The 27,631-nt window shown below is 40.3% G+C and overlaps 1 protein-coding gene and 1 long non-coding RNA gene across 3 annotated transcripts; both read left to right on the plus strand.

Annotated features, from left to right (window-relative positions):
• The first annotated feature begins 4,050 nt into the window (after positions 1 to 4,050).
• YAF2 (YY1 associated factor 2) lies at positions 4,051 to 27,460 on the plus strand. Of its 2 annotated transcripts, none has more exons than XM_083463810.1 (4): positions 4,051 to 4,553; positions 4,941 to 5,066; positions 23,938 to 24,090; positions 25,694 to 27,460. In XM_083463810.1, exons 1-4 carry the CDS (start codon positions 4,528 to 4,530, stop codon positions 25,929 to 25,931), a joined length of 543 nt encoding a protein of 180 aa, XP_083319936.1. In that variant the 5' UTR covers positions 4,051 to 4,527; the 3' UTR covers positions 25,932 to 27,460. The 2 variants fall into 2 exon arrangements, with proteins under 2 accessions (XP_083319936.1, XP_083319937.1); XM_083463811.1 differs by lacking the exon at positions 4,051 to 4,553 and adding an exon at positions 4,684 to 4,777.
• Positions 6,442 to 9,082, plus strand: LOC310687994. Its single transcript, XR_014516721.1, has 2 exons — positions 6,442 to 8,289; positions 8,327 to 9,082. It is a non-coding gene; the product is annotated as an uncharacterized lncRNA (long non-coding RNA).
• Positions 27,461 to 27,631: the final 171 nt, after the last annotated feature.

Raw genomic sequence — 27,631 nt, forward strand, 5'->3', positions numbered from 1 at the left:
CAACCTAAGTTTTCAGTTCTCTGTAAAATGAATTTGCATACAGATTTTTTCTACTTCCGCTTTGTTTTATCATTGATGAAAAGAGAAAGTATGGGGGAGTTTCTTTAAGAATTGGTCATGATATGTTGCGCCCATCTGGCTGGGTTTCCCCAGCCACTCTGGGTGGCTTCCAACTGAATCTTAAAAACAATACAGCATTAGACATTAAAAACTCCCCTAAAGAGGGCTGCCTTCAGTTGTCTTTTAAAAGTAAAATAGTTGTTTATTGCCTTGACATTATATATATATATATATATATGTGTGTGTGTGTGTGTGTGTGTGTGTGTGTGTATGTAATATATGCTCATTTTTAATTGTCCACAGACCCCTCCTCACAGCTTTCCTATGAAAAACTGAGCCGATTAATCAAATTAATTAAAAAGCAGTGATGCTGGCATATTTTACCCTCTATATCCCTTTCATCTCTACATAGAAAGATTTTCAAGACAATCCACATAGGCCGCATTCTGACCACTTCTATATGGTTATAAATGTTCACTTTATCAAGGACAAAATTTGCCCTATGAAAAGCACCGAGACACTGTTAATAAACCCATGAATGTCGTGTGTCCGTATGTATGGATCGCCGAAGAATTGATGCTTTTGAATTATGGTGCTGGAGGAGACTCTTGAGAGTCCCATGGACTGCAAGAAGATCAAACCTATCCATTCTTAAGGAAATCAGCCCTGAATGCTCACTGGCAGGACAGATCCTGAAGCTGAGACTCCAATACTTTGGCCACCTCATGAGAAGAGAAGACTCCCTGGAAAAGACCCTGATGTTGGGAAAGATGGAGGGCACAAGGAGAAGGGGACGACAGAGGATGAGATGGTTGGATAGTGTTCTCGAAGCTACCAGCATGAGTTTGACCAAACTGCGGGGAGGCAGTGGAAGACAGGAGTGCCTGGCGTGGGGTCACAAAGAGTCAGACACGACTAAACGACTAAACAACAATGTATGGATACACCCCTACATGTTTAAATTGTAAAAAAAATAAAAAAACTTTCTATTTTCATTTAATTAGGCATGAACAGAAATATTACATCATCATAAGCAAAACTTTATTATGGTCATAGACCAGCATAAGAAATATTACTTACAATGCTGCTTTATGTAGATAATTTCCAAAACCTCAGCAGTTCTCCCACTAACCATATTGTCATCCAGTTTAAGGTGCCCCTGTACATCCTCTGCAAACAGCTGGCACAGCCCACCAATTGGCCGTTGTGTTGGTTGCATGGACAGTGAGTGCCGATGAACAACAGGGCCAGCACAAATCCTTTCTGATTGCAGGAAGTCACAAAATAAAGGAATCTGGGATGCACGGAGAAAAAGTCACAATGCTCCTTTTATTTCAATGCTCAAGAAGGAAATAAACTCCCAGTCTCTGCAGCCCTCCCTGTTAAGTTGTGGGTGAACATATCAGACGACACAGCGATTCTTCAAACAGATCTTGTTTATTCACAGAACAGAACAGAACTGAAGGGTTCAGCCAGCCTGCTTATATAGAGCTCCACTAGAACGCAACAGCAACCATTTTCTGTAACTATCCAATCACTGAACATCACTTTTGATCCCTTATTTGCATACGTGCACCTGAGTGAAAACTATCTACAGTATCCCCCTGCTGGCCTAAGGTCAGAGCTTCAGTACATAACACTCCACTCCTCTCGATGAGATGAGGGAGGCCAAGACAGAGCATTCAGAAAACCCCACCTGCTCACCTCTCTTGTTCCCTCACAAACACCTACTGTGCATCTGGGGCTCTAGCTGCCAGTTACTCCTCATAATACTCTATGCCTCTCTCTGGTCTCTGAGGCCACTCTCCCACAAGTAGAAGGTCCATCCCACCCCTTCCTTTATGCTGGCCCAAAGGGGTGACGTATCGGGGGACAGAGGCCACTGCACCATCAAGTCCCTTGGATTTTGAGGGAATAGACCTCTCAGAGTGCATAGGTGGCATAAGGACTGCTGCCAGGGTGAGGCATTCCTAGGGCATGCTTCAGCCAAAGGAAGGCCTTTTCATTCCATTGATATTAATGGAATAATGATAGGAATTAAATGTGCTTCGCTGTGGCAGGACTGTGGCACTGTGCTGCTGGAGTTTAAAAATGTCAAGGTGTACGTACGTATGTTAGATGGATGGACTAGAGACGTGACTTATACTAATAGATGTGTTTTTTTATCTTGGTTGGCATGCAGTGTTAGGCACTGTGCTTGGGCTATTAGCATATTTTAACCCAACTGAAGTTACTCCCAAGAAAATTCAAAAACAGTGCAAATGGTTTGCAAATTGAAGTGCTCAAAATACGAGGTTCTTTGCAATAATGGGTATCAGCCAGTATTAGCTCTAACATTCCAGGCGTTCTTCCAGGGTAATAAAGTTGGGTGAGCAAGCAGTACACGGCGTTCTTACATATTAATAACAGTGCAGTTACTTCAACACTATTTCGCAATCACATTCAGGGTATTTTTCATCCCTTAATGCTGGGTGTATACTGAGGACATCACTAAGGCCTGCAGTCCTTTGCTTGGGTGTATATGCCCCACTGATCTTACAGTATTGGGATTCACTTCTGAGTGAACGTGTATAAGACTGTGCTGTTAATACAGATTGGTCATCCCTTAAGCATGACATAGCCACAGCCATATACCAAATGGAAGGGGATATTTTCAGCTGTTTTGGTGCCTAAGGAAATAAGCATGGCTAAAGTAAGGATTCTCTAATCCTCACTGTTGGCATGGAAGGTGGCATTGGAGCAAACTACACATTTACTTTGTAGCTTGTCTTTTGAATTCAAGGCCTCACTCCCCATTGCCAGTGCAGGGCACCTGATCTGGATTGAAACGCTAACATGGGTGTTAAGAGGGGCTTTGACTTTATTTGGGCTGCCTACACGTATATGAGAGGGACACAGATGGAGCTGTGGGTTAAACCACAGAGCCTAGGACTTGCTGATCAGAAGGTTGGCGGTTCGAATCCCTGTGACAGGGTGAGCTCCTGTTGCTCGGTCCCTGCTCCTGCCAACCTAGCAGTTCAAAAGCACATCAAAGTGCAAGTAGATAAATAGGAACCGGTCTGGCGAGAAGGTAAACACCGTTTCTGTGCGCTGCTCTGGTTCTCCAGAAGCGGCTTAGTCATGCTGGCCACATGACCTGGAAGCTGTACGCCGGCTCCCTCGGCCAGTAAAGAGAGATGAGCACTGCAACCCCAGAGTCGGTCACGACTGGACCTAATGGTCAGGGGTCCCTTTACCTTTACACATATATGAAGCGGCCCTGTTTAAAATACAGCTGCTACTCCTGTGCCCACCTTTAAGAACACTACTGTAAGGCTGGTGGGCAGTAGCGACTGCATAGTTATTATTTGTGAGCTTCTATCCTATATATTATCTGTAAGAGATACGGATGGATATGCTAGCTTTTTAAGAGCTTTCCTTGGATTTCAACCGAAATGTTTTAGCATCGGGAGTCTTTGGTCGTTATTAAGCGAATGTGCTATTACTTAGCTTAAACTGTGGCTTTAAATTGTACGTTTTAATGCTTCCTTGGTTTAAATTGTACCTTTTAATGCTTCCTTGGTTTAAATTGTACGCTTTAATGCTTCCTTTTAATATGTTTATCCAATGTAAGCCACCTGGGGGGAGGCGATGGCCTTGGAAACATTTGAAATAAAGAAACTTCCATTGGCTCCGCCACTAAACCCTCGCTGGAAGGCTGCAGTTTCCACGAGCGTGGGAAGAGTGTAAAAACACGGAATCCAAAGGTATGAGGCACCTTGGGTTTACATGGTGAGCGAAGTGTGGGGATTCCCAATCCGAATTCCAACCTCAGCGACTGCGGCTGAGGTTGGAAGTGGGACGCTGCCGTTCCTTCTTTGCTAATGAATGCGGCACACAGGGAAGGTTATGATTTCTCTGGTTGTGCTTGTGCCACGGAATACTCCTGAGGCGTTATCTGTGCGCGCGCGCGCGCAAGCGAGGAAGGCCGCCCGCCCGCGAAAAACCCAGCGGAGTCTTCTTGTCAAAGCACCGGAGCCTCCTCTCGCTCGCCTCCCCCCTCATCCCGCCGCAGTCGGAGCGACTTCAGGGTTGTCACCACCGCCGTCTGGGGCGCCTCGGCCTTGGCCTGGCTTGCGGGCTGCCGCTGGTTGGTGACGGGGGGACACGTGAGGGAGAAGAAAGAGGCGTGAGGTTAGGGCGGGAGGGGGGTGGAAGAGAGAGGAGAGGAGAAGCGGCGGCGGCGGCGGCGGCAGGAGTTCCCCCGACAGCTGGAGGCTGCGGTAGTCGGCGGTGTCGGCCGCAGTAAAGCAGCGGACGGCCGTTGTTGTTGGCGGCGGCGCGCGCTGTGCGCGGCGGCTCCTCCTCCTCCTCCTCGCTTGGTTGCCTGGGCTCGAGAGCCAACCCCCCGCTTCCTCGGCTCGCTCCTCCTTATTGACAAATACACAAAGGGCCGCGCCGGGCTGGAGACGCGTCTGTGGAGCCGGCATGGGAGACAAGAAGAGCCCCACAAGGTGAGGAGCCAGGGAGGAGGGGAAGCGGGCGCCGACTCGCAACAGGCCGCTGCCGCTGCTGCTGAGGGGGAGAAGCGGCGGCGGCGGCGCTGTGAGGGGGGCTGCCGTTGCCGTTCGCCGCCGCTTCTCCCCCCTCCCCTCTGCTGCCAAAGCCTCCGGCGGCGTCCCCTCAGCGCAGCGAATGGCGGTGAGCGGGTGCTGGGGGCGGCGGTGGCGGCGAAGAGGTAGCTGGCAAGCGGCGGGGCGAAGCGAGGCCCCGAGCGAGTGGGAGGGAGGGAAGGGAGCGATGTCTTGTTTTGTGCCTTAAACCTCCTTCTCTCTTCTCCTCCTCCTCCTCTTCCTTCTCCTCCTCCTTATCGCCGCCCCCTCTTTTTGGGGGGTGTTTAGGCCGAAGCGGCAGCCGAAGCCGTCCTCCGACGAGGGCTATTGGGACTGCAGCGTGTGCACCTTCCGGAACAGCGCCGAGGCCTTCAAGTGCATGATGTGCGATGTGAGGAAGGGCACCTCCACCCGGTGAGTGAGCGGCCCAGAGAGGCCTGCGCTGGTGACACCCGCATCCTCAAGGAAGGAGGGAGGGAGGGAGGGAGCGGGGCTGGCCGAGGAGAGGCGTCCGGGGGCCGCCGGCTGGGAAGAAGAGCAGAGCCCGGAGGCTGCTGCCGCCGCCGCCACCATCATAGCTACCAGGGCAGGCTTTTTTATTATTTATTGCTCTCCCTCCCTCCTTCTTCCTCAGGAGAGGGTGACAGGAGAGGGAGTGGATGCGCTGCAGGCACCAGCTCTCTCCTCCGTTCCGCTCTCCTCCTCCGTCTGCTTTCCCTTCCTCCTCTCCTCTCCCCGCCCTTGCCCAGTAAACATGGTCTCTTTCTCACCCCCCCCCCCAAGGCTTAGAGATAATTTCTTTTCTGTGAACTTAAAGGCACACGTTCTCTCGCACCACCCTCAATGGTTCGATTTGCCAGTCATGCAGTCTGGAATGGGATAGAAAATAAGCTCCTTTCCCTCCTCAGCTTTTTTTTTTTTTTGCTTTGCTTTGCTGTGATCACACAAACAGTGCAGATGTCTGGAGAGTTTGCTGTTTGTTTTTAATCCTGCTCATGGTGATATAGCATTCCCTATGTACATTTTTTTTTAAAAAAAACCCTTAAACTGACTAAATGTGAATGCTGTCCGTTGTACATGTTGTGCAAAAATAAGTCATCTTCTGTTGAAGGGAGGACAGAAATGGATAAGGGCTTGGATTTTCTTTTTGAGGTCTGCTTATAGTCCACTGTGTAGCCCTGTTAGCTCATTTAAAAGATGACTTTTGTAATTATTTTTCATGGTGGATTAGAATACTTCAAGAGGGGGGTGTCAACAAACAGTCTCTTGGTTGTTCGTGTCTGTGTCATACTTGCTGATATTTTGCTGAAGTGAGGGCCATTGTCATGTCTTGCCTTAATAGCAAAATGCCCTTCCTAATGTTGGGTGGGATATGTATGAGGAGAGAGGAAGAATCCCTGGTAGGTACTTGACAATGAGGAGTGGAGAATGGCAGCTGCTGAGGTGATTAGTTCCCAACTACTGTTTTGGGGTTACCATGTTGGGGGAACACGCCTTTACTGGTAATTTTTGGGAGGCAGTGGCTGAGGCAGGAGTTGTTTCAGTCAGCACCTTGAAAGCATAGTTGCTATCTGCACAGCAGCTCCTGGCATATAGGCTGTTGATGACTACAGGAGCCACTAGCAAGTCAGCAACTGGGCATTTCTACAGTGCTGACTAAGAAGATAACTCTTGCTTCCACACTGGCCTTCCATTAGGTTACATATGAGGTCTAGGAACTTAAAGCAAACATATTTTCCACTTCTCATCCTCACCTTCCACATTCTGCCTTTACCTTCCAACAGATACTGGTAAAGTTACGCATTTTCCTGTGCTCTTCATCTTCCTCCAATGGTGGCAGATGCTTCATGTCAGAGGACCACCCCAGCAGCTGTTTCTGGGACTGGGCCACACATAGGCCCAGTCAGGTTTTTGTCTCCATACAACACTTATTTTCCTGGAGGAAAATAAAATCCATTTACATAGATTTAAGTGGATGTAAAAGGTTATAGTCAGAGATACTCTTGAGGGAAAAAGTAAATCCATTCCCCACCCATGGTGATTTCTGGACATTAATAATGAAGATTGGTCCTCTCTGCACAACTGTCTCATGATTTCTCTTTCTCGGTCACACTAAATTGTGACAAACAGTTAGGAGATGGCTTATTTATGTAGAAATGTTTATTTTACTCACAGCAATATTGTTTGCCCATTTAAAATTAATTACGTGCCCTTTTTAGGTTATTACATACCCCTTATATGTTCGATGCATTCCATTGCTTGGAAAATTCTGTACAATCCAAAAACAAGTCTTTTGTGCAGCAGCATTACAGGAAAAATGTGGAAGTATTGTACTTAAGAGTCCAGTAAGTCACAGGTTTATTAAACCTTAGTGATTGAGATTTAATGCACTGAAGCATATGCATGAATGATTACATATTTACTAATTGAATATTTATATGCTGCTTTACTTTTGCCCACTGAGGCTCACAGAGCAAATAAAACATAATTTTAAAGCAACAATATTTATAACCAATGTAAAACAATACACCTAGGCATAATAAGAGACAATATATCTTCTAAACCTTATGCAGGGCAGAGATAGAATAACACCTTCTGCTATCAACAGGGGGACCTCAGGGCAGTTGTGCTAAAGGCCCCCTCTTGGTAGCTGCTGTTATTGGTGAAGTGAAAGTATACAAGGTCTGATTCCTTAAGCGTACATGCAGCATTGGCATAGGGGAAGACAGTTTCTCTGGATCTTAGGCCACAAAGATCTTTAGAGCTAAGCATCATCACCTTGAACTGAGCCAGGAATGTGCTAGCAGCACTGGCTGAATAGGCTCACACCTTCCAATGTTCAGTAAGAGGCAGGTGGTGGCATTCTACATCAGCTACAAAATAGTCTACATTGTAGTCCCAATGTAGCATACATTACATGTAGTCAGTCCTGGACATAATAAGAGAATGAATCAGCATAGCCAGGTCTCAGTTCTCCAAGAAGAGACTAGGCCTAGGAAGAGTATAAAAATGGCTTCCTAGCTACTGCTATTACTGGTGTATTCAAAAATGAGGAGATAGGGATGTTTCAACTCCATCTATCGCAGGCATTCTAACCCCTTCCAAAGCCTTCTTCCCCTCTTTAATACAATCCAATTGACCTTAGCCTCCATACACTTATTTAAGAGCACCTTCTGGATGTGTACATTGATTACACTCAACCCCAAAGCTCTAGATCAGGGGTGTCTGTTTCCTGGCACAGGCATTTTTTGCTTCTCCCAAGACCTGCCAATTTTGGCAGTGACCAAAAAAAGAAGGGGAAAAAAGGGAGGGGGAAGAAAGATACAGCACTAGGGTGGACAGTGTGTTTTAAACCTCTCCACCCAACCTCTCATCAGTCATCAGATTGATCAGTTGATAAGCAGGCAGGGGGTGATAACACCTTCTGAACAGCTGGTCAGCATGGATCAACAGGAGGGTCTGCATCCTGTGTCTGTATTTGTGAGAGAGTGGGATGGCCACACCCATCACTGGCATGCACTTGCCAGAGGGCTTCCTTGGGACAAAAGAGGTTAGCCACCCCTGCCCAATTCCCATAATGCTGAACTGATACCCCCAGATTGAAAAAGTCATAGGAGAACTCTCTCTCTCTCTGTGTGTGTGTGTGTGTGTGTGTGTGTGAGAGAGAGAGAGAGAGAGAGGGGGGGGGAAGAGAGATACATGTCTGTGCAGGCTTACAGTTCTGCGTCTTGATCCTGTACAAATCGCATGGAGTTTAATGGGTTTTAATTTCAAGTAAGAAGGCATAGGATTGCATCCACTAATCAAGGCTTACAGGATGCAGTTTTATAATAAAAGCTATGTCTTTATTCATACATTGTTATATTGAATATCTGTGCCAAAGTGTATTAAATTAATGAGTGGAGATTTACCAAAAAAATTATTCAGGTTGATGTCTTCATAATAACCTTGCTAATATTGCTTATATTATATGCCTTCTCTTACTATTTTTTGTACCTTGTTTAGGCATAATTAGTATTCACTAATTTCAGTGGTTCTAGTCCAGTGTTGGCCAAACGTGGGTTTCTAGCTGTTTTGGTACTACAATTCCCATCATCCATGACCACTGGTCCTGTTAGCTAGGGATGATGGGAATTGTAGTCCCAAAACAGCTGGAGACCCAAGTTTGGCCAACACTGTTCTAGCCATACTTGGAGTAGAACAATGAAATCAGTGGACTTAGCTCAGCCATGAGTAACTTAAGTCCACTCATTTCAGTGGGCCTAATCTGATTGTGACTTAGTTGGATTCCACATTATGAATTTTCAGTAAAACATCAGTTTGCCTGATCTTTCTAACCTGTATACTCTCTTGGCTTCCTTATGCTTAATGTTTCCCACCATTATCATAGCTGGCAGCTCACTGTATAAAATAAATACATAAATAAAGCAGTTTTGGCATCAAGGACTATTTTTTTCTGGTTTCTGGAAACCTGCCTGATATTCTACAGTTCTTCCTCCTTGCCTTTGGTACTATTCAGCTGCATCACAAGTGGTTTTTCTTTTCCTCCTATTATGTCCTTGGAGATATTAAAATATTTGAATAAGTGACAGATTTTGAAGAACTGCCTTGCTGGATTAGATCAAGATTCATCTAGTTCAGCATGTTGTTTCTAACAGCAGCTAGCCAGATGCCTCTAAAAGCTTACAAGCAAGGTATTAAGTTACAATCATTTCTTTTAGTTTTGTCTCAAGTGTCTGATAAGCAGAGATATACTGCCACTGAATATGAATGTTCCATTTATTTATCATGGCTAATTAACAGACCAATTTTTCTGTTCCCTGTTAAGCTCTAGCTGAGTTCATGGCCATCACCTTAACTTGTAATAGTGAATTAAACATTAAATTATGCAAGGCATGAAAAATATTTTTGTAAACTGCAGATACAGTATAGTAAGGTCATGCATATTTGCTCTCAGATTGGTGGGCACAGGGGTATAGCTCTTGCTGCAATGGCCTCAATAGAAGAGGTAGGGAAAATGTGGTTTTGTGGGTGAAAAGAGTATGAGAGGTCAGGGATCTAGAAAGAGATAAAATGAGCATTGGCTGCCTCTAGCATTTACTTATACTGTATGGAAATGATTTTGATACTTCCTTACACACCAAACTTTATCCAAGAAAGGCTGTTGGCACCAAACTGGCATGGAAACCTGAATATTCTGGTTACACATTTGTTAAATTGTCCAAGTACAGAGATCATGAAGTCCCATTCACTTTCTTTGTCAGAAAGGAGGATTCAGTGGAAACGGTCCTTGTACTTCTAGTCATCTAGTTGGTAGGGGATGGTGGGACTCTGAAAAGTGATGGGTGTAATCTATTTTATGCCTCAACTAGGTTTAGAGTATTTCACAAATATTTATTTATTTAATTTGTATACGCTCTTCATTTGTAGATCTCAGGAATTTTGTCTACATCAGGAATATGTGTTTGACTTTATCCTTCCCTGGATAGAGATGCAAAAAGCAACATCTTTAAATTATTGACAGATACCAATAACCATTTTCTTTTAAAACACTAATTTAGCAGCATTAGAGTTTCTGAGACTGATTCCAGTTGTGATAAACTATTATGTAGTCACCAGAGTCCTTAGAATATCAGATATTTCAATTTGATACATACATTTTGATATAGATAGAATTTGATATCAACTCGTAATACCTGCGAGTTTCAGTAAACTCATTAATTTGGAGGGAATTCACTTAGTAATAATAGAAATGGTCAGATATATTGGTGATTTTTGCATAAAATGTTAAGGGGTAAATTCAGAAGCAAGCAAAACATTTAGAACTTGTGCTGCTATTTTATACAAAAAGACCAGTTTTTGTCCATGTCAGTCATGCAACTATATATAACAGTCTTCTCACATTCATACATAGGCAGCCATGCATTGCTCTAGGGTGAATCTGTATACAGATGTAATATCAGGTTTCCAACAGCTATGTTGACACCTTTCTAAATTTGTACTTGAAAGACATTACATGCTATCCATTCAAATAAAATGAAATGCAAATAGATTTTGCAGGTCTGAAACCATATTTGGTGTTCAGATTTGAGAAGATTGGTATTCTGTAAAATGTATGGTGTCATAACTGCCAGGTGATACAGTGAACAAATTCCCTTGCTATTGTGCTTTTGAGGATAAGTGCCTTCTGTGTGGAAGTGATAGCCTCAGATGGTTCCCAAAGGGCATTGCTTTGCATTGTAAAACCACTGCCAAATATTGCAGTAGGCTACACGGCAATCTGTTAAATGTTCAGTGGTGAGAAATGTTAGTAATTAAATCCTCAGAAATTTGCAGTTTCAGTTTATTAGGTATTTATTAATATATATGTGCTTACTGATTATGAGTGTTCATTTACTCTGTTCTAGATTATATGACAGATATGAATACTATGAAATCTACTGCATAATATTGTAAAATAAAGATTAATTGTGAAAGTCCCTGTATGCTTTCAAAAGTAAAAACATTTGTGCATGAAAATTCAATAATAAATATCAATGAAGAGAAATAAAGTAATTTCATGTTTTCACAAAATAAATCTAAGATGCAGCAATAACAGTGATAATCATGTTGGGGCCTTTTTAGATTTCACTGCTTGTTGTCTTTATAAAGCCATCTGTTGAGAACAGAGCACTGGACTTGATAAGACTATTGATACAAGCCAGCAGAGTTCTCCTCATGTTCTATGAAAACATGGGAGTTACGAAAAATCTAATCAGGTGATTTTTAATTTTCATATAACATTTATGCCTTCATCAGCTGTACTTGCTCCAGAATGTTGACAGGATGTATATCTGGATGTGCATTCTTATTGAAAGCAATGCAGTGCATCTAGTATTCGATGCTCATCTAATTTATGCCCATAGTTGAGAATCACTGAAGAAGATCTGCAGCCAGAAGCCATTTGGGCTTGCACATCTCCTGTAGATTGGAACACTGGAATATATTTCGTTAACACTATATTTCAGGCAATTCTATTTTGTTTGGTAGACTGTGAGATGTGATACATCTACAATAAAATACTCATTTTTGCAAGAAATTATTTCAGCTGGTGGTACTTTCCGTTTGTTTTAACATCAAAGCAATGCCTGCAACAAAAACCAGGAATATTATGGTTTAGCATTATTTATACCCAATTTTTAAGTCTCCATAACAGGACCCAACAATGTCCTAGCTCAAATATAGATAATAACCTTTGGCCTTCCAGCTGTTACTGAACTATAACTTCTTTCAACCCCAGTAACCATGGCTAGTGACCAGGGTTGATGGAAGCTGTAGTTCAGCAACACCTGTCCTAGCTGCATCCATTCCTTACTCTGTGGTCAATACGGATGTGAGAGATTTTACCTCCAAAGCGAAACACAGATTTATCACAGTGATTCTTATCGTGTAGTGGCGCCCGCCCTGTGGAACGCCCTCCCATCAGATGTCAAAGAGATAAACAACCAGCTGACATTTAGAAGACATCTGAAGGCAGCCCTGTTCAGGGAAGTTTTTAATGTATGACATTTTAATGTATTTTTAATCTTTGTTGGAAGCCGCCCAGAGTGGCTGGGAAACCCAGCCAGATGGGCGGGATACAAATAATATATTATTATTATTATTATTATTATTATTATTATTATTATTATGTCTTTGCCTCAAGATATACATTAATTAGCCTCTAATCATTCAAAATAGCTTTACTAGCCAACAACATACTGATGCATTGGAGAAATAAGGTGTCACCACACTTTGACAAGGCTTCACAATTTGGTAAAGAATGTTTGATAAAATTCTTTATATTTCTTTATCAAGATAATTATTTTTTTCTGGCCAGGGTCTTTCAGATATCTTTAATGGGCCAAGCAATCCTATGAATGTGGTTTATGTCAGCATAACTTCCTATGTCCAGCCTATTATGCATATAAACCACAGACGTATTGACAGAAACTGGTGGATTATTTTTATGCTGTTACTTAGTTTTAGCATATTCTCTTCTAGGGATCAGTTGAAATAACAGTGGCTGTTATGGCTTAGTTGTAATACATGGTCAAAGATGAGGGCTGCTAGCCATGACTTTTATATCCATTAAAAACCATAGTGATCAAGAAATAACTCCTTAAACATGACTGCATTACATCTCCATTTTACAATAATGCAAATCAGAATACAACTGCGAAGTTCCATGATAATGGCAACCTGCAGACTCATTTTTCATTTTCATGTATAATTAATGCGTTCTATATCATTTTAAATATCATTTCAGAAAGTTTCAATATCTGGCAACTGTTTTTCAAAATGACATTTTACATGTGAGTAAAACAACAGCAGTGCCATGTACAACTCAAAATATTTCTATTTCCCCTCCCTAAAGTTCAGTGAAAGACCTCTCCCAAGACAACAGAGAAAAGGTTAATGACACTTGATTGCATTGATAGTTTTGCTTTCTCATTGGTGTAATGACTATAAATTTTATGTTTCAAACAAAATCATACTAGCTAAGGCCAATAAAACTTAAATTGGTTGAGTGTGTTGGATTAGTCACACAGCACACACATTCTCCACCAACAATTGAAAAGGAAAAACTATGTTTTAACTTTTTTCTCCGCTTTGATGTTCTTGGTATTGAGAAAATGTGATATTAACTGAAATGTGTTTTATGTACAACATTTTTTTTATGATGTAACACCACAATGGTGCAACTTACCTAGCATAAATGTGTTGCCATGGGTGTCATTTAAACCTCTTTTTAGACTGTCATCTTTTATTCTCTGAAATGGTAGTAATTATTAGGAGAGCATTCCTATGCAGAAGAAACTGGCCCAAAGCAAGCTGGTGTAAATTAAGCTGAAGTACGTTTACACCAGATCCAGACTTTTTTCAGCAGCGGGGCTGCTGCTGCTGCTCTCCCTAGGTCTGTCACAGGGAAAACAAGTCTTTAAAATAGTGTTGTACACCAGTAGCCAGGGCATGTGGTTGAGCTGAGCGGGCTTGAGCCTCAGCTGAGTCAGAATGAGCAAGTTAAGCCAAGTGTATGCTTGGCTGAACTACCGTTGGCTGCTTAATGCCATTGGAGATCTGCTGCATCCAAAGTTGCTCATTCCAGTGGCTCTTGACATAGGATTGCCCCCAAAGCAATGTAGAGCATCTTACAGAGCTTTACACAAAAAAGGTGCCTGCCCTCAAAAAGCTTACGGTCTGAATGACAAATCTGGTAAGGGCGGAGTGAACATATGTTACTGCTTTTAGAAGAAAGAGAATATAATTATGTGTCAATATATTGTTGCATGCCACCCCAGTCTCTGAGCGGTGCAAGTTCCGGGGGGTTCCAGGTACTTACCCAGGGGTTGTATTTCCTTCAGAATGAGGTACAGTGGAGACTGCGGTGTCTTTATGATATATGGTTAATTTGCACATATATATAAAACTTGAGCCTACAATGGAGGAGTTCACAGCATTAAGACCCCAAGGGAGTCTTGCTTCTTTCATAGCTGCAGCCTGAGATTCAAGCAGAAATCAAGCATTGCAAGAAGCCAAACTACAGGGAACCAGGCAGAGGGCCTTCTCGGTAGTGGCACCCGCCCTGTGGAACGCCCTCCCAACAGATGTCAAAGAGAACAACAACTACCAGACTTTTAGAAGACATTTGAAGGCAACCCTGTTTAGGGAAGCTTAAATGTTTGATGCATTACTGTATTTTAATATTTTGTTGGAAGCCGCCCAGAGTGGCTGGGGAAGCCCAGCCAGATGGGTGGGGTATAAATAAATTATTATCATCATCATCTTCATCATCATCATCACCATCTCTCTCTCTCCCTCTTTCTCTCTCTCGTTTCCCAGACTATTGCTTCTAGCTTCTATCTCACATAATTCAACTTTCCATTCTACCCTTTGTCTTTCTATCAGCAAGTTGGGGGAGAAGGGCCAACCCATTTATTGTCTGGCACCGAGCCACTTCCTTTGTTACTTTAATGGCCCATTATTTCACCAGGAAGTTAGCCTCGCTATCCAAGGAATTTGAATCCTAGGTTAGATTTTAACACTTGCTGGGCCCAGGAATTAGAAAGGTCTCAGCATGCAGCCTCCCCCCTCCCCCCAACTCACAACACTATTTAATAATCAGGGAATAATGTCCCTATGGGAAATGTGATTATGCTGAAATAAAGCGCAGAAGCAGCCACTGATGCGCTGGAGTCATCTGGCAAAGTTGTTGAGTTTGAGCCTGGTAAATTGAAAAGGCAATTTGTTAGCCAAGTGATGGAATATGATATTCATTAGTATGAAATCATCTTTTTAAATAGGAGGGCTTCTGTGGCATTTGTCTTCCCTGCAAATGACAAGAGGTTAGGTTGAACAGAAACAAATAACAAGCCTAAGTTGCTGTCAGCATTTTGACTTCCCACATGGACTTGATGCTGACATGCAACTTATGAATGCCTAGTAAAGTGTGAGATGCACAGAATCTTGCTTTGGAGGCATTTATTTGTAGATGGCTTGGCTATCAATGAATTTTCACATCTTACATTGGTCATCTTAAAATTGAACACCGTTCATTTTCCAGAAAACATTTTTTTGACAGTTTCCAATAAGCACTACCATAAGTTTGACACTTGCCCATAAAATATTTGCTATTATGCATATTGATGCAAATGGAAGAATCCTGATTCCCACTTTTAGAGAAAACACCTATCTTAAGTTACAAATTCTTCAGGTTGCAAAATTGTTACATTGGTCACAGCTTTTAAAACACAATAAAAATAAAGCATTTAATTTGTGGCATACTTTTTGATTATTTTTGTAGGGATGATCAAGGCAGTTAACAAAAAGTTTAATGTTAATTGGAGTTAAATAATATTAGCTAAAATACAAAATAGGTAAAGAAGCTTGCCAATGTTACATTGGTCACTACAGAATTACTCAACTTTAGGATTCTAATGCACTGTTAAATGTCAGTCTTTTTCTTTTAGTTAATCATTGGTGAAATTATCTTCTGGAATATTCAAATAACAAATATACATGGTATATTACATATGCTACAGATGTTTTCATCTTACAGTTTTGATGTTAGATCTTGAATGCGGCTAAATTTTGGAAATATAAATGAAAGTCTTTTTTGTCTCACACTTCAGAAAGTCAATTTCTTTTATTTGAAAGAAAAGTAAAATGGAGCTAGGGAGCTGTGAATAAGGAGCTAAAAACTAGTTTCTGGGTACCATTTAGAAGACAATAAAAGGATGTTTGATGCTGTATTTTCACACTGCTTGCTTTTAACATTAACAGGAGTTACTGCTCATGTAACTTGCTTTTGGCTGCAGTCCAAAGAAAGGAAAGAGCTGTGTGTCTTACCAGAGCCTTGTTTGCTGTTTTTACTGCAGCAAGAGACAGCCAAAGTAACAAGTAGGTTTTAAACCTAAACTGGCAATTCAAGTTTAGGGTATAGGTTTTAGCTGTTTCTGCTATCTTGTGTATACTGTTTAGAGTTAAGATACCATTTGGTCAATTGTTTTATGTTTTATGTTCTCAATATAATCATTCTAGTTCAGACTTTGTATACACAAAACTGCAATGAAAGGAACTGTAACACCAGCCAGCAGATGCAGGATCCTGAGTTGGTTCTGTGTTCTGGCATTGCTCTATTGAGTCTCATGTTGACCAGGTGGTTTCAGCTGGCTTGTTAAGAAGCCATAAGCATGTATCAGTTTTCTTTCAGGACCATATGGTGAGTCACCATGTGATGAAACTAGTTATATCACAATCTGGATGACTGATAACCTGAGTCTACCTGCTGCCTTCCTTCCGGATAGGAGTTAAAACAGCACTAGCTAAACTGATGAACCACATTCTTAATCACACCAGTTTCATAGGCAGACCACGCAAGCCCTAAACCTGGGCGTAGCCAACCTTTTTGGATCAGTGAGCGCATTTTGAAGCTTGATATAGTGCTGTGGGGTGGCAGTCACAAAAAAAGCTGCTGGGTGTTTGTGATAACACAAAATGGTTGCCAAGGGGAGTGTGACATAACACAAACTTAGAGAGAAAGATGGCCCAAATCATCTTATGTGTACCATGGGAAGTGAGCTATGTGTTGCTGTTTCTGATTGTAGAGATCACACAATATTTTTATAAAGTAACACAAATGCGTGCACACACACTCACACTCTGATGGTGATGCTGCCTAATAGCAACAGGGAGTGTTCCTCAGAATCAGAGAAAATACAAAAGTGGCCACACCATGCTCACACTCACTTCACAGAAATTGCTTGAAAGGTCCTGACCGTCTTGCCCCATAACTTTCTTTCTAAGCAGGCTAGAGATCTACCTTACCTTAAAAAAAATTTAAAAATCAGGGAGTCGGGGACACCTGCTTAGGGACAACAATGAAAGCCTTTGGGGGCCAGGTTGGTGAACTGTGCCCTAGATTTTCCCAGGAATGGAAATTGAACTCTGATTTTAGGGTGCAATCAGAGTTTACTACATGCAGGAAGTTTCAGCTATCTTGCAAATAAATGAATAATTATTCTTAGTAATGCAAGGAAAGGAGCAGGGGGAGAGAAATTAACTACAAATACAAGGAAAGACTGGCCTAAAAGCAGAAACATCCACACACACAATATACTTTGTAAGATATTGTAAGCCACCACATCTGAAATTCCCACTTTAGGAAACAAAAGGCTAGGGTAACAAGGTAAAAATATGGCATGCCTTCATCCCTGGAAATAGGGATAGGCATTATATAATAATATGAAGGGGTCATAGGCATGGTTCTAGTTGAAGGGTGTGCTGCTTGAGTTTCTAACCCACTTATATCATGTAAATTGGGAGGTTCCTGGGCTTTTTCCTCAGAAGGCAAGAAAATAGGACAATGCTGCACTTTATAGCCCTCTTTCAGATGTGCTGTTCTTTAGTATCCTTCTAGTGGCCCTGTGCTGAATTAGTCTCCTCTACAGGATCTCTGCTGATAGTCTCTTAGATTGTGTAATAGCATGGCATTAACTAGGTGTTGCTGTGTTTTTATGCCCCATAGGCATTACAGGCTACTAAACAACTCAGCTGCTGAGTGCATATACAGTGGTACCTTGGGTTACATACGCTTCAGGTTACATATGCTTCCGGTTACAGACTCTGCTAACACAGAAATAGTACCTTGGGTTAAGAACTTTGCTTCAGAATGAGAACAGAAATTGTGCTCCGGCGGCGCAGCGGCAGCAGGAGGCCGCGTTAGCTAAAGTGGTGCTTCAGGTTAAGAACAGTTTCAAGTTAAGAACGGGCCTCAGGAATGAATTAAGTACTTAACCCGAGGTACCATTGTAGCCAGCTAGTATTCATTGTTTTGAAAAAATAAAGAGTTAGTTACAGATTTCCAGAATATTGCAGTTAAAGTCTACATTATTTGTGTTATTCTGCAATGAGGCTTCCAGGAAGATACTCAGAATTTAAGACTTGAAGAATATAGAAAGGAAATTGCTCTACATTTTCAAAGTGTTCAGCAAGAAAAAGTGGATTATGTCTTAGGACTTAGAAGATACAGCAACAAAGTTCTAAATAGAACTTGAGTCTTCTGTGCAAGTTGCCAAGAAATAATCCTGTACAATAGCCTCCAAATTGGTTATTTTATTTTAACACCCTACAGCTGTATTCAGTTGTTACCTAACACTTGCCCCAAGTAATTCAGATCACAAAAACTGTCTTTTGCTATTCTGTGTTTTCCTAGCAGCTTAGTAGTTTTTCTCATTCTTTTAATTTATGCTAAGAACAGCCAAACAGACTGTTGGCAATTAAACTGACCAGGCATATTCTGTGTGTATGTGTGTGTCTGTCAGTCTGTCCTAGGGCAATGGTCCCTGAGTGAGGCAGAGGAAGTAACTGAATCTCATTTCCACTGGTGTGCTTCCTATACATATCACCACTCTTGTTTTTGACCAAGGTCATGCTGCTGTACTTTTACAAGGTAATGGAGTACAAGATAGTGCCTCATTTTATAACGTGGGTTCATTTAGACAAACTTACTGAACATTAGAGTGAGAAATAAAACACATTATTAAAATTTTGCAAGCTGCAGCTCTTGCTAGTGATAACTACAATAAACATGTAATAATGAGAATGTATCCTTAACTGCTTTTCTGGGAAATAGTGTAAATCAAGGACATAGCTTGTTTTTCAAGCTGTTTTAAAGTGGAGCTTTAAACATGGGACTCTCTGGGCCAGGGATCAAAGGTGACATGTATGTCATTTGCTTTTCAGCCAACTTCAGATCTGGTTATCCAGGTGCTTAAGCTCACTTTTACAATTACAAGAAAAATGTCTGTATATATAAATCTGATTAATAAAATGATTTTTTAAAAGAAACTAGAATCCTGTGGTTGTGCATGCAAAGCCTGTCCACTGCCAATAAGCAGTATTCTAGAATCTGTATTGGCAAGCACTGCTGAGCAGTAGTACAGAAAGCCGTATACATCCTGCTATAGTCGTTCAGTGCAGTAGGCATTGGCAATGAATGTGAACTGTAATCAGATTGCACTGGTTGTCAGAAGCTTTTCAGCAGATGCAGTGTGGAAACACCAGCTCTGTCCAGCCTTCTCTTTTTCCCACCATAGGTGCCTGCAAATATCTGCTAGTAACCCAGACCATTTCTCCTCTGGTTGGTTTTCAGTGGTGGAAATTGCATAATACAGTCCATACATATTTCCACACATCTTCGCAGCAACTTGTGCAAGGTAGCTAATTTCAATAATAATGATTCTTATAATCTTTAAATATGATTAAGTTTCCTTAAGACTAATGAAATGAACTTAGTCCCACATGTTTGGCTAAGAACTGACATATAGCAGTTTTTAACATTCCAATAAAAATTTCAGAAAGTAGTCTACATAGTGCCAAAAACAAATAAATAGATAAATGGCAAAGCAGCTTTCAGAAATTAGAACTGGCCTTCCCATAGAAGTTGAAATAAAATGTTTTATCTTATGCTGTCACTCAGCTGATGGCAAGGTTTCAATCAGTTTAACAGAGAAGCAATTTTCAGCTATTTTCACTTGCAGCTTGTAGACCCCTAAGTCTTCTGCAGAGGGTGGGGGACCTTCCAGGACAGAGCAGAGAGTGGTAAGGGGGATTGCTGAGAATTGCACCCTTCTCCATTCTGCTGATGGAATCCTTACCATCACCAAGGGATACAATCCATACAGTACTTGAGTAATTTTAGGCTGTGATCCAATAGACAGTTACATATATTTAGCCCTGTTTAGATATGTGAGTTTAAGCCTTCAGACTACAGGTTTATAGCCTTATGTAAAACCATCTCTAAACTCGTAAGTGGATTACAAAAATAGAACATAAAGCAATAAAGCAGTATAATAAAAACAGATGCCACATAAAAATCAGTATCATTAAAACCAAATTTGGGAAAAAAAATCAGTAATAACAGTCCAGTCTCATGGGTGAGGAAGTCTGATTTTTATTAATTACAGTCATATACATAATCAACTTTAAATGTCAGTAGATACAAGGTGTAGTCTAGCAAGGAATACTTCATACAAGCCCTATCCACGTGACCTGTTACCTCCATAATATTACCATTACTGTATTCGTTTATGCCTAGTGTATTTAATGAATTGACAATCTCTTTTGATTGCATATGAATTTTCCAGCCTCAGATAATTTTCCAAATAGAAGATTTGGCTTTAGTTTAGTTATTAATTGTTGGAGCTTGCAGAAGATCAGTGGGTGATTGTGTTTCTTCATGTGAATTAATTTGAGGGTGGAAGGGCTTTTTAATTTTTTTTGCAAGGATCACTTAGCAGAAATATCTTATTCTCTATTAATTGATTTAGTTTGTATTCTGTTGTTTAGAAAATTAAACTTGTGTCCAGTTTTTGCTTTAAATTGATCTTAACTCTGTAAATCATTTCCCCAAAACTTTTTATATTGATGATTTACAATGAATTGAAAAAAAATGTTAAAAATAACCTTTGTTAAAAAACCAGAAGCATTTTTAATAGGTATTACAGGAATGGATATACCAAAAGTATACAATAATTTGTTTATGTATGCAACAACGGTCCCACGGATATTGTTAGCCCAACACTAGAAAGAAGAACAAGTCCCTACTAAAGAAGATTGGCAACTTAAATGAATGGAGTATGCCAAAATGCCTAAATTAAGTGGAAGACTTAGAAATCAAGACGACAACAAATTAAAAAAAAGAATGGAAGATGTTTATTGCATACTTACAAAAGCATTGTAAGGAAGTTAATACAGTAGCAGGTTTTTTAAAAAATACTTGTAATATTGAGGAGAATGTTTAAATTCGGCAACTATTAAAATTATTGACATGTTTAAATTAAGATAATACAAAAGACCCAGGGGAAGGAGTGGGGGGAAGTTGAGGGATCTAAGTAATCCCAAAATTTGAATTTATTATGGTGTGAAAATGTTTTATTTTCCTTTTTTCTATCTTTTATTATCTTCCTTTTTTGGTTTATTTTCTCTTTTTATATTTGTGCGATGATAATGTTTAATTGTGAAAATTAATAAAAAATATTATATATATATATATAATATTTGTTTTTGAATAAGATTGGTAAAGAGTGGTGTAATACAAATATTGTTCACAAGGTCTATTTTGCTATCATTCAGTTATTAGTAATTTATTCCATCATCCTTTTAGATATTTAATAAAACATTTGAGCACATACAGTTTTTTATGATGCTATTTAGAATACATTACTATTGTACATTTGTGATAAGTATTCCTTTTATATATGCATATTGTTTGAAGTCTTTTAATTTGCTAGATAATGTTTTATTCTTTTCTTTCTCCTTTACAGGAAAGCCATAGCCCAATCTTAAAACATGCTGTGGCAATACGTACATTATTTAGATAGGATGAACCTAAGTTTTACACTATTGTTGAGTAAAATTATATTTTGCTGGGATTGCAACAATGTTCCTCTGGTTTTCCAAGCAAACATGCTAGTTTGCTTGTTTAGGACTGGGGCAGTCTTCACTGCCTCAATGATTATTTTACTTTATTTTTTAAATTTGCCAATTGCTTTATCTTGTTCAGGGCATGAATGAATTTATCACTGTATGTCTAAAAGTGTGAACCTACAAATTAGAATACTCTTTACTTCAGTTTTGTTGGTTAGAGAATCTGTGTTAAGTAAAAGGTAAAGGACCCCTGGACAGTTAAGTTCAGTCAAAGGCGACTATGGGGTTGCGGCGCTCATCTCGCTTTCCGGACAAGGGAGCCGGCGTTTGTCCACAGACAGCTTTCCGTGTCATGTGGCCAGCATGACTAAACCGCTTCTGGCGCAACGGAACACTGTGACAGAAACCAGAGTGCACGGACACACCGTTTACCTTCCTGCCACAGCAGTACCTATTTATCTACAGTACTTGCACTGGCCTGCTTTCGAACTACTAGGTTGGCAGGAGCTGAGACAGAGCAACAGGAGCTCACTCCGTTGTGGGGATTCGAACTGCCGACCTTCCGATCGGCAAGTCCAAGAGGCTCAGTGGTTTAGACCACAGTGCCACCCGCGTTAAGTAAGCTTAAATGACTAGTTTCTAAGAAATACTTTGGCAACTTTTTGCAGTTTGCTTTTTTAATTCAGTGAAATTTTATGTAAAAAATTGCATTTCCAAAAAATATGTAAGACGTGTCATTTGAGTTGTCTTTTAAAATTAACCTGTGATAGGTTGTATTGAAATCAGTGGAAATGACAAACTAAAATCCTTATTGTTGTATGAAAGGTGTTGTCAGCTGGCAGTAAAGCTCTTACCAATGCAACAGATAAGCATGCGATTTTCAGAAATTCTCTGCAGCCTTCTGTCTTCTCTTACTCTGCTCTGAAGGGTCTCCTAACTTTCTGGAACAGATTTATAGAAGGCTAGGGCAGGAGGGGAGTGCAGTGGGAAGCGGCGTTGCTGAAAATGGTTTCCATCCTCATCCCTCCATGAAAACTTCACTGTCAGTTGAGGAACACCATTGGATGCAGACTACTGGTTTCAGTTCGGCTATTCTGAGTAGCACTCAGTTGATACAGCTCTATAGTTTTATATTATTTATTTGTTTGTGAGCTGCCCAAAGAACACCTGTTATGTGGTAGCTATATACCGTATTTTTTGCACCATAACACTCACTTTTTTCCTCCTAGAAAGTAAGGGGAAATGTCTGTGCATGTTATGGAGCGAATGCCTGCGGGTGGCGGGGGGGATCTGCTGCAGTCGTGAGCAGAGGATCCATGGTTCCCCTTCCTTCCCTCCTCCATGGTTACAAAGCATGGATCCACATGGATCCTCAGGATTTTTGCATTGGGCTACTCCAAACTCACTGTCAGATCACATGTCTGTGGCCACAGCATGAACCACAAAAATCATATATCCACTATTTTGTTTAGAATATTTTTTTTCTTGTTTTCCTCCTCTAAAAACTATGTGCGTGTTATGGTCTGGTGTGTGTTATAGAGCGAAAAATACGGTAATTGCAGTTAATAAATAAGTACAGGGATGCAGACTATCCCCTATCTAGTCATCAATCAGCCATTTGATGGAAAACCCATCCTTAGCTTATCTGCATGGATCAACTGAAGAAGGGGGCTGTGTGTTCATGCATCCCGTGTGTGGGATTGTGAAGTGGCTGTACCCACTGTAGCGCACAGAGGTTTTATCAAAAAAGGCTAGCCTTAGAGTTCTGCAAACTGGATACCCTTCAATAGAAATCTTAAGGTCATTGATGGGATAATATTTTCTTTTTAGAAATTTTCCTGAGACTTGGGGAAGGGCCATAGCTCAGTGGGTAGAATACATGCTTCAAATGCAAAGGGTCCCCCGTTCAATCCCTGGGATTTTTGGTTTTTTGTTTGGATAGGGCTGGGAATGGCTCGTGCCTGAAACTCTAGAGAGCTGTATCCTGTCTTGAAAATGCAGAGCTAAATCATGGTCTGACTTGATATAGCACACCTTCCTTTCTTCCTATGTGCATTATATTTTAGTCTAGTTAGACTAAAAATACTTTTGTGCTACGCACTTTTGTGCCAGTGGAAGTTGTTGGGGGGAGGAGAGGCTTCACTGTTTCAAGAAATTCAAAGTGTGTTTACTTGTTCTTTAGAAAATGAAGCCTACATTCACAAATCTAAATAGGGTTCTGTGTGGAATGGGTGTATTGTTAACTGTGATCAATTTACAAAAAAATAATTTTCGTGCAGAAATTTACTGCATTTACTGATGCCAGGGAGTTTAATTTCTCTCATCCATTTACACACAGGAAACCTCGACCTGTCTCTCAACTGGTTGCACAACAGGTTACGCAGCAATTTGTGCCCCCTACACAATCAAAGAAAGAGAAAAAAGACAAAGTAGAAAAAGAAAAAAGTGAAAAGGAAACGACTAGCAAAAAGAACAGTCACAAGAAAACAAGGTAAACTTTGTTACTTTTTCTGTTACTTAGAGAACAAAATGAGATAATCTCTGCAAAATTCTTAGAAAAGGGTAAAGAATCACACAATGATCCCTACCCACATAGTTACGATGTTTAGGTACTCCGCTGTTAGATTGAATCAAACCACAGGAAAGTGTATCTTCAGAAAGGGCCTAATATATACCTGTATCTATGTTCATATGTTGCTGAGCACATCATTCATGTATCTATATTTTTTAAAATGGCACCTGAGATCTTCAGATGAAGACCAGGATATAAATTAATAATAATAATAATAATACTCTGATTTCTAGAAAAATGGTACCAGCATTTTTACCTCCTCTCAAAATTCTGGTCATGAAAGTCTGTCTTTTAATAGTGAGAAGCATTTCAGCAAAGTGGAAAGTAAGATACAAAGGGAATAAAATTCAGAGATTTCACCTTTTACACATTTTAATTAGCCTCAGATTGAGAAAAGGAAATTTGCAGTCAGTCAATAAAGTGTCTGAAAATTGGACAAACTATATGCACACTGCACTTGTGCACTTTAGAAAGGTTCAGATGGTGGAATGAATTTCCACTGGCAGCAGAAACCTGTATATTTTTACAGAATCTAAACTATATTTATTAGTATATGCTAATACAGTCCGATGGTTGTTATATATGCAATATAACCAGGGTCAATTGTCTTATAATACAAGGCATCTTTGCCAGTTGGTTAAACATGGTCGAACAATTACTCCCAACTATGAAACCACCCCCATGCGTTGGGGGTGTAAATTTCTGCTGCCCACATTATCTTCAATAAAAGTAACCATTATGATAGACACCATTACTATTTAATTAGAATTTGAAATTAGTCCATCTTATCACCCCTTCTCTATCTACCTGAGGCCACCAAGAGAGGTCATATGAAGGGAATGAAACTCCATCCAGATGAGACATTGATCTGAGAATAGGTGTGCAGCTTGTTGGGAACAGGATTGCACTCCCCCAATTGCTGTAGGTTGAATTGCAGGTTGTGATAGTAGAGAGGAGCATTCTTTTCCAGCTAGACATAATGTACTGGCTTCAAAATTTCCTACACAATGAGGATTTTGCCACTATGGTGCTGCCATAACTCATTTGAAGCACATTAATGCACTCTATGTAAGCTGACTTTGATGAGTTCAATGGAACCTCAGCTGGTCCAGAATACAGTGGCCAGACACTTATCTTGCCAAAGGGAGCATACAGCATCTACATGAAGTGATGAAGTGTGCGTGTTGCCCTTTATATCCATAGAGGATTTTGGGGGACCCTCTGGAATAGACTTTGGGGAAATACGGGGAGAGGAAAGGGAAGTCCCACTGAGCAAGTGGAATGCCACTTGTTCAGTGCTGGATACAATCCAAGGTCTCTGGGAACTGGGTTGGGAAAAGCCATCTATTATCTTGGAGAACTGATGTCAGATTAAGTTTAAAAAATGTCATCCTAGAGTAGACCAATGATACGATTCAGAATATGGCAGCTTCTTACATATGTTTGGGCTTCAAATATAACCTTAACATAAGAGATTCAGATGATTTATGAATTACCTCCTTGATTATTTATATTACTCTAGGCCCAGGTTGAAAAATGTGGATCGAAGTAGCGCCCAACACTTGGAAGTTACTGTTGGTGATCTGACAGTCATTATTACAGACTTTAAGGAAAAAACAAAGTCACCACCTGCTTCCAGTGCAGCTTCTGCAGATCAGCACAGCCAGAGCGGTTCTAGTTCTGACAATACAGAGAGAGGAATGTCCAGGTCGTCTTCACCGAGAGGAGAAGCCTCATCACTGAATGGAGAATCTCATTAAAGTTTATTTACTCCAGTTTCTTTAGTCTTTCCTCTCCAAACTTGCAAATGTACACAACTTCTGCCAACAGTTACCACATTTTCATGACTTGTTATCCACAGTGCACGATTTGTATGTTTACTCAAATATGATTTATGCAGTTTTATACAAAACAAGTGCAGCAGTGAAATTAAATTTCATTGCAATCTATAAAACCTTTTCAGATGACTTTTTAATCTTCATATACAAAGGTGCCATGAAAATGTGGTTTGAATGTTCTTGATGCAGTGTTACTGGTAAGTCCATTTTCACCTTTAGTTTAGTGAATTCTAACACAACTCTTGGATTCTATACTATTGGCATGTACTGAATTGAATTTTTTTATAACATAGTTCAAGCTGCCTAAATATGTATTATTTGAGAATTGTGAAACATAGTTATATGTATGCAAGTCAAAGATCAACTTAATCAACTATTGCTGCAAAAGACTTTTCGTAATGATTATCTTTAAAACACCTGCTGGTACTTGGTGTGGTTGAATAGGAAAAATGTTATTAAATAAAAAAAAACATTTGTATGAATTTTTGCGAATGTCTGACACATTTTACTAGATTACTGTTACTGAATTATGTTGCTGGCTTCTCCAATATTTTCCTCACACATTTAGAACATTTATTGTAATGTTTACAAGGGAAAAATAAGTAAATCTGTTACAAGCATTAATTGTTTAGCTTTATAACTCAAGTATAGTACTACCTTGTCCTTATACACTGGTATTCTATGTTATTGAACAGAAATTTGTTCTCAGATTATTAGGCATTTTCTGTTTTGTTTTCTTTTTAAATCTAGATTTTAATATCTAACTGCTGTTGATACATCCAAAACGTGGTAATGTTCTCATTTGGCTTATTCTTTCCTTCTCCCAGACTTGCTCAGTGTTATAGTGATATATCAGTTCAGCTAGAGGCTGGGATCCAAAGAGGCTTTTACATTGCAATCCTGTACATGTCTACTCAGAAGTAAATCCCAATGAGTTCAGTGAGACTTACTTCCAGATAGTGCATATAAGATTGCAGCCTTAAGTTTATAGAAGAGTTTTAATGCAGGCTTGCAGTTTCCATTTTCTTCTCCAGCCATAGCTCATTGCACTGCAATGGATCCCTTTCCCAAAGTTCTTTGGAGCCTTGGGAGTGGGTGGTGCAGGGGACTGTAGATGAAAGGTGGTAAGCCTTGGAAGCCATTCTGTGTATGTGTGTGGATACTCCCTGTGCAGCCTTTTGGATCCAAGCCAGTGATATTAAATGTTGCACCAGAGTGAATAAATAAGCAAGTAGTGTGTATATATAACATTTGTTCCTATATCAGCCTTTTGCTTTGAAAAACAAAAATCCTTTATTAAATATTATAGAGCAAATCATAGGAAAAATGCAGTTCTTTGTTTTTGACATAGTTGTGAACATTTATGCATTTAGCAATATATAGATACAGAACAAGATTTACAGTCCCAGTCGGTATTATGTAAACTTTCCAATAAAATATTTTTATGAGTATAGGTTTTGCCATTTTGTTTACAATCAGTTAAGTGTTTTGGTGCACAAATTAATTAATAATTCTTGCATTAGAACTGTAGAATGGGAGGGGACATGGTTTGTAATTCTAAGGGTGTTTTTATTCATGACTTTGCCCATCAAATGGACATCCACTGATGACAATGTACATTC

Source organism: Podarcis liolepis (assembly GCF_965112155.1).
Source record: "Podarcis liolepis genome assembly, chromosome: 10".
In the NCBI taxonomy this organism is placed as follows: domain Eukaryota; kingdom Metazoa; phylum Chordata; class Lepidosauria; order Squamata; family Lacertidae; genus Podarcis; species Podarcis liolepis.